Source organism: Mauremys mutica, chromosome 3, assembly GCF_020497125.1.
Source record: "Mauremys mutica isolate MM-2020 ecotype Southern chromosome 3, ASM2049712v1, whole genome shotgun sequence".
In the NCBI taxonomy this organism is placed as follows: domain Eukaryota; kingdom Metazoa; phylum Chordata; order Testudines; family Geoemydidae; genus Mauremys; species Mauremys mutica.
In genome coordinates this window covers 144,333,622-144,349,148 of record NC_059074.1, presented here as the reverse complement: position 1 = coordinate 144,349,148, position 15,527 = coordinate 144,333,622, and the positions used below count along the sequence as shown (strand labels likewise).

The 15,527-nt window shown below is 43.7% G+C and overlaps 1 protein-coding gene across 2 annotated transcripts in view; it reads right to left on the bottom strand.

The window, feature by feature from the left end:
- Positions 1-15,527, bottom strand: part of CRIM1 (cysteine rich transmembrane BMP regulator 1) — a 320,862-nt gene that overhangs the window by 183,789 nt on the left and 121,546 nt on the right. For both annotated transcript variants that reach the window (XM_045011826.1, XM_045011827.1), the window contains exon 3: positions 8,387-8,629. In XM_045011826.1, the coding sequence (XP_044867761.1) occupies positions 8,387-8,629 (243 nt within the window). The remainder of the gene's footprint in view (positions 1-8,386; positions 8,630-15,527) is intronic.

Genomic DNA, 15,527 nt, shown 5'->3' with positions numbered 1-15,527 from the left:
GTACTGCCCTAATGTCACTAACGTAAAAGAAGCATTCGAGTGAGGTAGCAGCAGCGGGCAAGGCAGCTAAAATGCCAACAGATAGGTTGGTGTTGAAGGAGCTGTCAATGTCCAAAACGAAGAAGCTAGGGAAAGCCATGCTGGAATCATCAACAGTGCAGAGACTAACACCATCAGTGCTAGATGATGTAACAAAGAAAAGCCCGGTACTGGCAGACACACTAGGTCCCTCACTGCACGGAAGGCCTGTGGAGTTAACGGTACTGGAAACTACAGTGCTGGGAAGGAAGGACCCAGTAATTATGAAGACACCACTCTTGATGGTCCTGGAGGAACAGAAGTCCACAAAGCCACATCTGATGAGGCTGGTGAGCACTGGTGCCTGTGACCAAACCTCAACTTGATATCAGAGGGCTTACTTTGTGAGGCAAAGACTGGGACTTTGACCATTTGTGAGACTTGGAGGAGGAAGATGGCTTGCAGTGCTTTCAGATCTTTATTGGGGACAATGAGGAGGGGTGTTTCTCTCTCAAATTGGGCTTTGAAGCTGGGGTGGGTGCTCTCCATGGACAAAAAGTCTGCCTTCTCGTGGTTGGGATCCAGTTCTGAAGAGGGACACATTGCCTCCTCCAAAAGGTGGACTTTGAGGTGAAAATCCCTCGTTTATTTTTGCTGATAGGAAAAGAGGTACAAATTGAACCTATCCCTCATCTAGACAATTCAAGCAGCCTGTGTGTCTATCCATGACAGTGACCATGGTCCCTGCATGTGGCACATTGCTTAAACCCTGGGGAGTTTTTCAAGGTAAATCCATCAGATCTTGAACTATACTAAAAATAAGCTAGAATTAAAAAAAACATACAGTAAGATGAACTCTTTGCAGACACTGGAAAACCAAAGCTAAACAGCTATGGGAAGCTCCAACTCTTGCCATGGGTGGTGAGAAGGAATGGAGAGGGAAGCCGCTTTTATGCCCTTGGGTTGACACACGGAAAGCATGGATGTTGCCTAATGGTATTACTGGCAAAAGTCTCCGACTCAAGTGCATTGGGAGCATATGCACCTACAATGGAATGTATATCTGCACAATCACTTGAAGGAGAACTTCTGAGGTACAAATACAGGGCAGTGTACATTATAAGGAACAGGCATCCAGAGATAAGAGATAAAAATAATTATAGGCATAGAAAGACTACCGTATAAAGAGATGCAGAATACAGTGAAACTGTTTAGAGAGGAGATAAATAAAAGGAGAAGGGATAGTCTCTAGGAGAACAGTCCTTGAGCTGGACTCCAAAGATATGGGTTCAATTCCTGATTCTACCGCAGAGCGCAACCATGGGTAAAGCACTTTTGGTCTCTCTTAGCTCCCCCTCTATGAAAGAGGGTAATACTACTTCCTTTCTTTGACCCTTTTATCACCTTGTCTATTTAACTTTTAAGTGCTTTAGGTCAGGGACTTGCTCTTATTATGTGCCTGTACAGTATCCAGCACAATGGGGAGCTATTCTTGCCATTCTACCCCAGTACAAACAATGACAATTCATAAATGTTAAGCTCAGAAGGGACTATTATGATTGTCTAGATCAGGGGTCAGCAATCTATGGCATGCAAGCCGATTTTTAATAGCATGCTGTGGCCGCTTCTGGCCCCGCTCAGCCCGCTGCCGAACCCTGGCAGCGGGCTGAGCAGGGCCGAAGGCCGGGACCCCAGCAGGGCAGCCATTAAAAATCTTGCCCAGCCCAGCCCACTCTTCTCCGCCCCCACCTACTGCTCTCTCTGGCGGGGGCAGAAGCAAGCTTGATCCTGCCGGCTTCTGCTGTAGGGCAGGCTCTGCCAGCAGCCAAGCTTCTGCCTCCCCCGCCTCTTCCCCCAGCGTGCTGCGTCCCGCCTCCTCTCCCTGTCTGCTGCCGATGGCCCTTGCGAGGGAGGGGAGAAGAGGAGCCCCAGCACCCTTGCTGCCCAGACCAGGAAGGAGGCGAAGAGGCAGGAGCTGGGCCTTAGGGAAGGTGGGTGGAATCAGGGCATATCCCTCCAGCCCCCTGCCATGAGTTGCTCAGGGCAGGGGGTTGGGAGCACCCCTCCCCCCCCGATCCCAGCCCACACCCCAGCCCTCTGCCCTGACCCCTGCACCCCCCTCACACCACAGCCCCCTGCACCTCCCCACGATCCCAGCCCTGACTCTGGCACCCCCCCACACCCGATGCCTTGACTCCTGCACCCCTCTCACACACCTCCAGCCCTCTGCCCTGACTCCCGCACCCTCCTCACACAAACCCGGGCCTGACTCCTGCACTTCCCACACATACCCAGCCCCCCCCACACCCCATGCCCTGACTCTTGCACCCCCCACATCCCCACCCTGAGCACCAAATGGGAGCTGCCCAGGTAAGCGCTCCACACCCAAACCTCCTGCCCCAACCCTGAGCCCTCTCCCTCATTCTAGCTCCTGGCCAGACCCTGCACCCCAACCTGCTCTTTCACCCCCAGCCCTATGCTCAGTGCACCCCCACCCTAGGCTCAGTGCAGAGAGGAAGAGAATGGGCCAGAACCAGGGAGAAAGTAGGTACTCACTGTATGTGGGCAGGGCCGGGACCCCAGACCGGCAGTGGGCTGAGCCGTGCCGGCAGCCGGGACTGGCTGGCAAGAGCCAGCCGACAGAACCCCCAGGGGCCACTCAGCCCACTGTTGGTCTGGGGTCCCGGTCGCCAGCCCCGCTCAGCCCACTGCCAGCCTGGGGTACCGGCTGCAGGCCCCACTCAGCCCACTGCCGGCCTAGGTGAACGGAACCCCAGGCCGGCAGCAGACTGAACAGGCCGGCGGCGTAAGATCAGCATTTTAATTTAATTTTAAATGAAGCTTCTTAAACATTTTGAAAACCTTGTTTACTTTACATACAACAGTAGTTTAGTTACATAATATATAGATTTGTAGAGAGAGACCTTCTAAAAAATGTTAAAATGTATTACCAGCAAGTGAAACCTTAAATTAAAGTGAATAAATGAAGACTCGGCACACCACTTCTGAAAGGTTGCCAACCCCTGGTCTAGACTGACCTACTAATAAAAGACGGAAATTCAAAATAATGAATAGTATACAGAACACAAAATCAGGCACCCCAAATTACCCCCTTCACAAGGGGACATTCAAGAAAACTGAAAGGCAAAAAATTGAAATTAATAAAAGAAAACATTTGCTTTTTTTATTTAACATGTAATTAACCTGTGAAACTCTTTGCCACTTGATAGTATTGAGGCCAAGACCTTAGGATTCAAGAAAGGATTAGACATTTATAGGGATAATGAAAAAAAAATATATAGTATATTAAATACAATAAAAAATTAGAAGGAAGATATACCCTCATATTTAAAAAACACACACAAAAAACCCCACCCATGGGGTATCTTCCACAGCTTCTGGTACTGGCCATTGTCAGCTACAGGATACTGGACTACAGGGACCACTGGTCTGATCTAGCATTGATCCTACCAATATAGGCATGTGTGTACCAGTTATAGCATAGCAACAGCAGACCTGATGCCTTTGTGACAGTGAGGTCTACTTTTAACCCCAAATCTCCTACTTTTTTTTTTTTTAATAGATTGTTAGTGCACATTGTGTTGTTTCTGTAAATGTAACTTACAGACTTTTAATGTAGAGTCCCTCTGAAAATCCACAAACTACAGATCCCCTACAATTTCCATTTGAAATATGCTCTATACTGAATATATATTTTTGCCTATGTATCACAACAATGGTTTGGTCATTTCCCTGTACTTAAGTCTTGTATTGATGTATTTGACCCCACCTAATAGTTTCCTCTGTGATCGCCTACCCTGTCAAATAGTCAGAGTCATAGAATTTAAAGCCAGAGTGACCACTAGATCATCTGGTCTGACCTCCTTTATAGCAGAGACCACCACCACCACACTAACCCAACAACTGAAATGAGACCAAAGTATTACAACGCACAGAAAACTAGACTATTATGAACAACAGCAGAGAATAGAAGGGCCCAAGGCACACCAATGCCCAAGGACCCTACACTAGCAGGGAAATGATTAAGTGAGACATACCCAGATAATCCTAGCTTTAGCCAATGATTTTAGCATTATACAATAAATGAATAAACTATGTTGTATATAACTACTGTATGCTAAATAGAGTACAACTGTAGGATTATAGAAGTAGAAGGACTTGTTTACACGACAAAATTCGGTCAACTTAATTTAGGTCAACCTACAGCCACTGCAGTAATTCAATTGGCTGTTGGTGTCTACACTACCCTCCTCCTGGTGAGGATGTGTTTCACAGGCAGGAGCACTTGAACCAACTGAAGTGGGGCATTCTGGGGCCCTGACAGCCATGCACGGCTCAGAGCTGAAGACCCCAGGGTGGATGGGGGGGCGGTGGACAGCCCCAGCTGTGAGCCCCACACAAGCTCTATTTCACAGCACAGAGCCTACCAAGAGTGAAAATGACATTCTTGCCTATTTCATGCTGCTATTGTCTCTGCTCAGAGCAGGCCCACTCTGACAGCTCTGGGAGGAGCTGGGAGCCCAGGCTCTCCGCACCCCGCAGCCAGGTTCACAAAAGGGAGCCCAGACAGCAGTAAGGCTCCCAGCAGGGAGAGGAGAGCCAAGGCAGCAGCCTGATAGGAACAGGTAGCTGGACCCAGACAACCAGGCTCCAGAGTTGGAGCCCCCCCACTTGCCTGGGGGTGACAGCCTCGGTGAGCCAGGGCCAGGGCTCACAGCAGGAAACAAAACTGACAAGAATTTTAATCAACAACCAACGTAAGTCACGCAAAGTCTACATCAGCGGCTCTCAAACTTTTTTACTGGTGACTCCTTTTACATAGCAAGCCTCTAAGTGCGACCCCCCTTATAAATTAAAAACACTTTTAAATATATTTAACACCATTATAAGTGCTGGAGGCAAAGCGGGGTTTGGGGTGGAGGTTGACAGCTCGCAACCCCCCCATGTAATCACCTTGTGACCCCCTGTGGGGTCCCGATCCCGTTTGAAAACCCCCGATCTACGTGGACACCGTTTTACTCTAACTACCTTGAAATCAGCCCTACGTCTCTTGTGGAAATGGAGTTAGGTCGGTGTAGTAGGGCACTTACATTGGCAGGAGCAAGACTAGTATAGACGCTGACATAAATTAGGTCGACCTAACTCTGTACTGTAGACCAAGTCTGAAACTGATCAGTAGTTAGAAGGGATGATTATGTATTAGGTATCTAAGTAAGGAGGACTGAAATGCAAGACCTATAGGCTAAGGCCTGTAAAATTTTAGCTTAGCTATTTTAGGCCTTAGAGATAAGAAATACTGACATAAGTGACTGGAGAATAACCTGATGCCATAAGATGATGGGAAAAGATATACCAAGGGGTGAAATCATGAAAAATTAGAAAGATTAATTTTAGATGACAAAAATGCTCTACAGGCACATTTCTCTCTAACACCTGCCTTAACCACAGGGTACAGGTTTTGCGTCAATGCTAATGAGAATAAAAGGAACTATACACAACCTATAGAAAACCTCAAGTTTTGGGGACACCAGGCCAATAAGGAAAAAGAGGGCTGACACTTTCGTATACATCTGCAGAGCATAGGTATAGTCAAAAAAATCAAATTATAAAAAGAGGGTGCCCAGATTGGGAAAACTCAGCTCCCTACGGGAAACTCCAGCAGGAACTATGCCTCTACTGATGACCAATCCATGAGACCCCCATCAAACCCTAAAGGTATCTAGGAAGAGGTGAGTACAACTGTAGCTAGAATGTGTGTGTGGATATAGCTAGGATTTAAATATGCTCTGAAATTCCTAACTGTGCTGGTAACTTTAATAAAATTGATAAAAGATATTAGCACTTGTTCTTGTGATTGTATATGCTACTTTCCTTGGCCTTCATGTGTTCCTATGTGCTCTAGATTTGAAACAATTGGCAGAGGTAACCATTGAATTTGATACTGTAGCCACCAAAGCTGGACCCACAGATATAATACAAGATCACTAAATTTACTTTAAATAAAAATAAAAGGCTACATGGCAAATGACACACACACATGCTGCACAGGAAGGTGAAAACCCAGAGCTCACTGCAAATCTGATCTGGGGGAAATTTCTTCACCACCACTAATAAGACAATCAATTAGATCCTGACCATGTGAGCAAGAATTAGCCAGCCACCTCCCCTCCCCGCCCCCGCGACAGAGAGAGAATACACAGTGCCACCTCAGAGCCCTGGCCCACCCCTCCAATGTCCCATCTGCAGCTATGGCCATCTCCTGATGATTCAAAGGAAGGACATTAAAAACAAACCCTCTCCGAATACAAGGGCGGGAGGCTGAAACCGTAAAGCATGAGCTTTAGGAACATAGGATATAAACCAGAAGTAAGCCCCAGGGCTGTTGAGCCTACTCCAAGTACTGATGATGCAGGGTGCTGAGTTTCACCTTTGATTTCAATGGGGGTAGCACCTCACAATTGAAAGTTATTTGTGTGTTCACACGAAGTGGGAAATGGACAAAGGTTGAACATGTTGCCCAGCTCTGAGTGTTCCTTTGACTCCTATGTAATGACTGCTTACTTGTTTTACGTTTGGCAGATCCTCATTTTATGGCCTATGAAAATCTTCAGATTTAGGAAGTATCTTTCTTACTCTTCCTATATACAGGATCATAGACTTGTAGAACTGGAAGGGACCTCGAGAGGGTACCTAGTCCAGACTCCTGCACTCAAGTCAGGATTAAGTATAAGAACATCCGTGACACGCGTTTGTCTAAACTCTCTTAAAAAGATCTCCAATGATGGAGATTCCACAACCTCCCTAGGAAATTTATTCCAGTGCTTAACCATCCTGACTGTTAGAAAGTTTTTCCTAATGTCCAACCTAAATCACTCTTACTGCAATTTAAGTCCATTGCTTCTTGTCCTATCCTCAGAGGTTAAAGAGAACAATTTTTCTTCCTCCTCCTTGCAACAACCTTTTATGTATTTGAAAACTTATATCCCCCTTCAGTCTTCTCTTCTCCAGACTAAACAAACAAAATTGTTTCCTATCTTCCCTTATAGGTCATGTTTTCTAGACCCTTTTAAATATTTTTTTTTGCTTTTCTCTGTCTTTTCTCCAATTTGTCCACATCTTTATTGAAATGTGGCACCCAGAACTGGATACTATACTCCAGCCAAGGCTTAATCAATGTGGAGAAGAGCGAAATAATTATTTCTTGTGTCTCGCTTACAACACTCCTGCTAATACATCCCACTTTGATGTTTGCTTTTTTTCTGCAACAGTGTTACACTGTTTACTCATCTGTGATCCACTATGTTCCCCAGATACTTTTCCACAGTACTGCTTCCTACGCAGTCATTTCCCATTTTGTGTGTGCAATTGATTGTTCCTTCTTTCCTTCCTTCCTAAGTGGAGTACTTTGCATTTGTCCTTATTGAATTTCATCCTATTTACTTCAGACCATTTCTCCAGTTTGTCCAGATCATTTTGAATTGTAATCCTGTGCTCCAAAACTCTCGCAACCCCTCCCAGCTTGGTATTGTCTGCAAACTTTATAAGTTTACTCTCTATACAATTATCTAAATCACTGTTGAAGATATTTAACAGAACTGGACTCAGAACTGATTCCTGTCGGACCCCTTTCAATATGCCTCCTCCAGCATGACTGTGAACCACTGATAACTACTCTGTTGGATTCGTTTTCCAAGTTATGCACCCACCTTATAGTAGCTCCATCCAGGTTGTATTTCCCTAGTTTATGAGAAGGTCATGCAAGACAGTATCAAAAGTCTTACTAAAGTCAAGATTATCACATCTGCCGCTTCCCCCCATCCACAAGGCCTCTTACCCTGTCAAAGAAAGCTATTAGGTTGGTTTGACATGATTTGTTCTTGACAAATCCATGCTGACTGTTACTTATCACCTTATTCTCTTCTAGCTGTCTGCAAATTGATTGCTTCATTAAATAGTAAATGCAGTCCTCTCAATAAGAAAGGAACTTCTTGGAAGTTGCATGTGTTCTGCTTAACCTGCATACCGGATACGTTGCTTTTGCAAAAATATTTATGGTAGTATAAACCACCCTCTCTTATAGGTCTCCCCCCCCCATTTAAGTTTATCTCGGCAGAGAAAGAAATATTTGTTTAAACAAGTTTTTTTTTGGGGGGGGGGGTAGATGGATGTTGTTCCAGTGATGTGCAGTAGACTGTTATTGATGATATAATGCTTGTAATAAGATATTCAGAATATTTTACATTGTTTACAGTGCAGTCTGTACTGGAAATCATTTATATTATATATTATGCTTCTTAGATATAGGTGACGGGAAAAATTTCAACATAAAAATGGCACCCATTTTTACCTGGTTTACATTCGTAGAGATCACAGCACTCCCCTGGCTTCCCTGATGCTTTAGAAACCAATATATTCAAGTAGCCTGGTTGGCAAACTTTCCTCAAGCAACCTGCAGGGTTGCACACACAGCGGCTTGGAAGTGGACAGCATTCCCCTGGAGGAGCATAACCTTCAATCAAAATGGAATCTTCTGGACAGCGAGGAGAAAACTGGACCTCACAGCGCGCCTTGGAGCAGTCAGGTTTCTCTTCTGAAAAGGAGAGAGAAATCAGCATACTGCGTATGTCAGTAAAACACTGTCCGGATGTTTAAGCTCCACAGCACTGCTTTGACAAGCCTGAAGGCTATTACCCTTGCAGGTGATGTGCCACAAGAAAAATAAGGATTGGCTAACATCAACCAAGCTTAACAGCAGCACTGGGATCTACCAAGGTAGAAATATAAATAGAGAGACGATGATAAATGTATGTTCAATATATTTTATTAACACTTTATTTGCCTTTTTTTATTCTTTAGTACTGCAGAATGTAGTGAAACTAAATGATTATTTGGCTCTGAAGAAAAAAATACAACCCCTCTCTCTCTAACTATAGATGAGCCTGGTAACAATGCCTGTAGTTAATGCTGTCTGAGACTCTCCATACTAAAAACTGATTTTCAGTAGCTTATAACTTTGTAAACTTCAGCTGCTTGAACTGAAATTTCCCATGCTGGTGTCTGTTTCAGGTTAATTTTTAAGTTTCAGCAAAAACAGTTCAGCTATTTCCAAGATGGGCAAAATAGCTTACTTTTCCCTATGTTAAAAAATTCATACAGTTTCATTAAGAAGTTCTGAAGCCTCCATGCTTTGGAGCAGAAACCTGAAATTTAGCTGGGGGAAGAGGGGTCATTCTGGTATCAGGGATGTGTCTTTTGCTATCCCGATGAAAATCCACCCATAGTTAGCCAAGTTATAAGCCTCCAAAAAAGAACAATTCATACATGTTCAGAAGAGACTTGCAGAGTTTGGCAGCTATGTACTCTGAAGATTCTTTCTGCATTAGACCTGCTTCTGCCCAGGGCTGCAGTATACGAGAGTGACTCTTCCTGCATCTGCTCTTCCTAACACAGCTAGGGCCATGGAGACCCTCCTGCATGCTCAATAGTGCCCCTGCTAGTGTCCAGGAAGAGGATGCAGTCTCACTGGAATGCAGAGGGGTGAGGGGCAGAGGGCACAGACAAGCTGGGAAGGTGAGATAGGGAAATATGTGGGGTTGGATGGGGTAACAAAGCAAGTGGGGCAACAAAGCAAGTGAGGCAGATACAAGCTGGTGGAAATGGGCCAGAAAGGAGGCAAAGACAAGCTTGGGAGGGGAAGGTGCATGGCTGAAAAAGGTTAGGAAGGTAGAGGAGTAAGACAGAGATAGGCTGTGAGGGTTCATAGGGGCAAGCTGGGTGGATAAAGATGGGTCTTTAACCAGTAGTGTACACGCCTTTCCCAAAACCTGGGAAGCAAAGATTCCAGAGTCTCAACATTTCTCTGCTGTTTAGAAAATAATGAAACCCACTGAAAGCCTGCATCTCACCCGCCTCTAAATGGCTGGTCTACAAAGAGACTAACAGCCTGCGACTTAGATCAGTTACTCCATTAACTCGGGCGATAGAAGTCTGTACTGTGGATCCAACTTTGCTGATGACTCAGTATCATTCCAGATACTGGTATTTCAGTGGGGGTTTTTAATAGAAACTAGGCAATTATATATTTAACAGTACACTGAAAGAAAGTTATGGTTACCTGAGATAGTATTTCCTGACTTTTGAGATTTCAGCCTCTCTTCCTGCTCCCCCATATGGCATCCGGGAGGCCCTGTCCTTAGGGAATGTCTGAACCCTCTTTCCCTGCCCCCACATTGGATCCAGGGGGAGACTTGCCCTACTAAAGGGTCTGGGCCATTCTCTCAGTCCCCCTCACACGAGCTGGATCTGTGGGACCCTGCCCCTCAAAATGTCTGAGCCCTTCTCCCTCCCCCCACCATCTAGAATCTCGGGGATCCTTGCCTTATGGGGGATCTGAACCCCTCTCCCTGCATTCTGTGCATGTGACAGGATCCAGGGAGAGGCTGTCACTGTGGGGTATCTGAGCCTCTCTCCCTGCACCCCACATAAGCCAGGAAATGGCCCTGTAACTCTGAGGGGGACTGACCAGGTGGGTTCCCAAGATACAACCCCCGGGGAAAAACAGTTTTTCTTAAAGTTTACAGACTCAACTGTTTTTGTGCAAATCTGACCCCTAAAGTGCTAAATGGTTAATGGACTGGTCACTGAGGAGGAGGGTACATGTTGGAGAAGGTGGGTGATTTGCAGGCTGGGTCTTCTTTCAGATGCTTAAAGTTACTATAACCACCATGAAATAAAACTGTCAAGATTTGGGGGCCTAGATTATGCTGAGATTTCCCTTAGCAGCTCTGTGAGCAACTTCAAATATTTCAAAGCATGACCATTATCCCCATTCTACTGTAACAAAGTATATCAGGTGGGAGAACAACCTAATGACTTAAAGTGGAAAGAACAGCAGACTAGGTCTTGGAAAATCTGGGCTCTATTCCCAGCTCTGCTACTGATCTTCTAGGTGACACTTGCGAAGTCACTTCACCTCTCTGTGCCTCATTTTCCCTATCAGTATAATGGGAATGAGGTTTTCCTCCTTAGTAAAATGCTTTGAGATCTACTGTTGAAAAGTGCTACGTAATAACTCAGTATTATAATAATTATCTGCCCACAGTAGCATCTCAACTGCAAGCCTTCATGATAAATACAACTGCCTAAATAAGCACTTACTTCTACCGACACAATTTCTTTGTGATTAAAAAAAACTTATTCATGCCGAGTTAATGTTGTCCATTGATATCTCATGCCCTTTCAGAATGTTAAATTCTGCAAAACTCAAACTTCTGAAAACAAGGAAATACAGAGTTAAGGTATACAGCCACTCAACCGTTATCTTTGAATGATGCTACAATATGCTCAGAATGAATTTCCTCACACACTGCTTGTGCACTGTACCTTACAGGAGCTACCTGTACCTACCCTAAACTCAGACACTTAACCTAATCCACAGAAAGAAGACCACATTTGCAACCTTTCCATCTTTATGCACCTGATACCATCTATACTTTCCCTTTCCCTTCATTACACCCACTATAGTCAGCTCCCACCTTACTGCTGATAATCCCCATGGCAAGATGTCTTCTGTGCCCTGCTACTGATGCAACTCCCACAAACCAGCACAGAAATTAATCATACTGGAACTCTCAAGATAAACATACACCCCTCTCTCTCTCACACACACACACCCCTCTCAGATTACCTCATATCACAAATCACAGCTCTGCAAAATTGCTCCAACTAATCCCTCCATCATTCAATACAGCTACATACAATACAGTGGGTATGTCCACACTACCTGCTGGATCAGCGGGTACCAATCGATCAGGGATTGATTCATCGTGTCTCGTCTAGACATGATAAATCAATCTCTGAACGCACTCCCCGCCGACTCCAGAACTCCACCAGGGCAAGAGGCGGAAGCGGAGTCGACAGGGGAGCTGCGGCCATCAATCCCGCACCCTGAGGACAGGGGGTAAGTTGATCTAAGATACGCAACTTCAGCTATGAGAATAGCGTAGCTGAAGTCGACGCATCTTAGATCGACCCCACCCCCCAGTGTAGACCAGGCCAGTGAATGCAGCTGGTATGCGTGCAGATAATCCCCAGAGATTACCACCATCTTCAGGAGGTAAGACTGGTTAGGTATGTACTTTAACTCTTCATTTCCTGGTTTTCAGAAGTTTGAGATACCATCAGGTAACCTTAACTCTGTGTTAGTGTTTTGTCAGTGAATAGTGAAAGATAAACAAGTTTGTAATACAGCCTAAAACATGTAAATAAATAGTTTGACATAGGTGCTGGAACTAGGGATGCTGGGGGGTGGGCAGCTGAACCCCCTAGCTTGAAGTGGTTTCCATCATATACAGGGTTTACAGTTTGGTTCAAGGCTCTCAGCACCTCCACTATCCAAACTGTCCCAGCACCCCTGTAGTTCAGTGTATATATTCTTTCCCAAGGCTCCACAAAAGTCATTTCCGTTCTGCTCTCTGTGTCATCATGTTTTTATATCTTTAATCTTTTCCTTTTAACAAAAACACCAGAGCTAGAGGCTGCCCCGGAAGCTTTAGAAAATTCTCTTCCATTTGTGGATTCAGAGAACACTAGTAGTTCCCTGAAAAAACTAGAGTTAGTTCAATAGGCTTGGAACATTTTATAAACTAAAAACAACTTTACAATTATTTCTACTTGCACGGCATCATTGCTGATAAAGGAAAGATATCTGTGAACCTGAAGACCCAATTGGGTTTTACCAGATACCAGAGAAGATGAAAAAGAGATGACTGAAGACTAGAGGAAACCTGATTGATAACCAGATATAAAGTTTAACTAGTACTACTTGCTTGTTTCCTTTCCACCGTTTCTTATATGTTTGTCTGTTTGCCTAAAAATTGATTGAGAGACATAGTATATGGTTTGAATGGGTAGAATTAGATACATTTTAAAAGATTTGCAATCTTGTTTTCATATTTTAATTTTAGTGAAATTGTTTGGATTGAAGTGTTCCCATGAAGTGTTGAAAACCAAAACAATGTTAGCTGTGTATGTGATATTATCTGATTAAACTATAACCATGAAAAGCATTGTTGCTACCAGTTATATAATTGCAACAAATCTTGTACAAAATGTGCCATGTAAGATGTCTATGGAAAGGTTATGATTAGCTGAAGATGATTATGCTATTTGTATGAGCGTATCATTTTTGTATTTGAAGCTATGAGTATTGGCTCTATACCTGGATTTCAAATGTTTGCTCCAGGGGTAACGCCCACAACACATTTAGCCTGCACATCATGGAGGGACTATTCAAATTAAGAACAGGAGTACTTGTGGCACCTTAAAGACTAACAAATTTATTGTAGCATGAGCTTTCGTGAGCTACAGCTCACTTCTTCGGATGCATAGAATGGAACGCACAGACAGGAGATATTTATACATACAGAGAACATGAAAAGCTCACGAAAGCTCATGCTACAATAAATTTGTTAGTCTTTAAGGTGCCACAAGTACTCCTGTTCTTTTTGCGGATACAGACTAACATGGCTGCTACTCTGAAACCTATTCAAATTAAGTGGCTCATCAAGGAACACTTACCTCACAATGGACCATGTGAGATGCCTCTCTCACATAATGGACTTTCCTGCTATAATTAAGTGAAGTCATGCATGGGCATGTGACTTGCCCATGTGACTCCAAACACCATCTTGCTACCTGTAATTTTCCACTAGCTGTGCTGAGGGCTTTGTTTGAAACCATAGATTTCCCTCACAGGGCAAAGCTATAAAAGGTGCTGGAAACATCTCAGTTTTGCCTCTTTCCTGCTCCAGCCTCTGGACTATGGATTTATACTAATGGGAGCATTCTAACCAAGGGACTGAGGAGCCTTCCAATGATTTGGAAGCAACCAGAGACTTGACTTAAGCCAGCAGTTTATTCCATCACTGCTACAAGCCTGATCCAAGAACTTTCCATTTATTGTATGTATTTGATTCCTTAAACCAATTTTAAGTCTCACCTTTCTTTCTTTTTTTATAAATAAATCTTTAGATTTTAGATACTAAATGATTGGCAACAGCATGATTAATGGGTAAGATCGAAGTTATATATTGGCCTGGGTGTGTGATCCTTTGGGATCAGAAGAACATTTTATTTGATGACACTGGTCTTAAAGAACTACTCATCTTTAAGTGTAGTGTTTTTGGGGGTGATACAGGGACTGGAATGCCTATGGAAACTGCTTTTCTGACTTCTTGTTAGCCAGTGTAGTGAAACAGAAGTTTACTTTTGTCGCTGGTCAGGTATATCTTATGTGAGATTAACTACCAGTTTTGGGGTGTGGCTGCCCTATTTCTCAACAATTTGTCCTGAATTTGGTATTCTCTGCTGTGATCCACCGAGTCACGCTGACCGTGTACAAGGATTCAATTTTCAAAATTGCCTACGTGACTTAGGATTTTAAGTCTCACCGAAAGGCAACATGACTTAGGTTCCAAAGTTATTTAGTTACCTTGAAAAATTTTATTCAGGTCTAGTATCAGTACCTGCAAAATAGATAACAAATACAAAGCTTTGGTTTACTTTTAAATTGTCAAAATGAAGCAAAGCAGAGGCAATAATGTACTTTGCCAGAAGAGAACTACATTTTTTCTTGCTTACAGAAAAAATTAATTTACGAATATATTTTCTAACTGACCCTTTAAAATGTAATAGTGTCTCATTTTATAGTCTTATTGGGGGGGGGGGAAATACATACATAATGTCTGCTGACAAAACTGCTGTTGCTGCACATTCAAATATGTTACCTCCAACTATTATTTAGTAATGATAAATTCTTTCAAACTGAACCTGCATGTCTAATCTTGCATAACTCATTATACTAAACACATGGTCATACTGAACATTAGTCAATATGCTAGTTTTGGTATCTGATGGAGATCCTTTATCTTGTGGAAATACTGTCCAACTGTAATCTAAACACTAGTTGTACATTAACTCAAGCATATACTTTCATTTTGCCACTAAGTGGTTCAGCTCAGTCATCCACTGACAACCACATAAGAATGGCTGCTTCTGTCACCCGCCCCCTCACCATTCTTCAGTCACACTTACCCTAGTTCCTTTCATCATACTGACTGCAACTTGTATCACATTATTGATTTAAATATGACATTGAACATAACAGTTTTTATCTTACAGAATGTCAATGACTGAAGATGCCGTGCACAGGTGTTAGCAAGAGCCTCATAACATCCTGATGACAGTTCCAACCATGCTAAATTTAAGTTAACTGCAAGAGATCCAAAACATGTCAAACACAGGTCAAGATGTGGGACTTGACAGCGGGAGATTGTTCAAGAGTCAAGAAGTAAATCTGTGTTCCCCACACAGGTAATGGGAAAAGGGGAGGAGGAAACCTTCCAAAAGAAACACTCGCACAGGAGCCAGAGAAAGCTCGAAGATCACTCGGCCCTCACAAAAACCAACAAGTAGCTCAACTGAGCGGG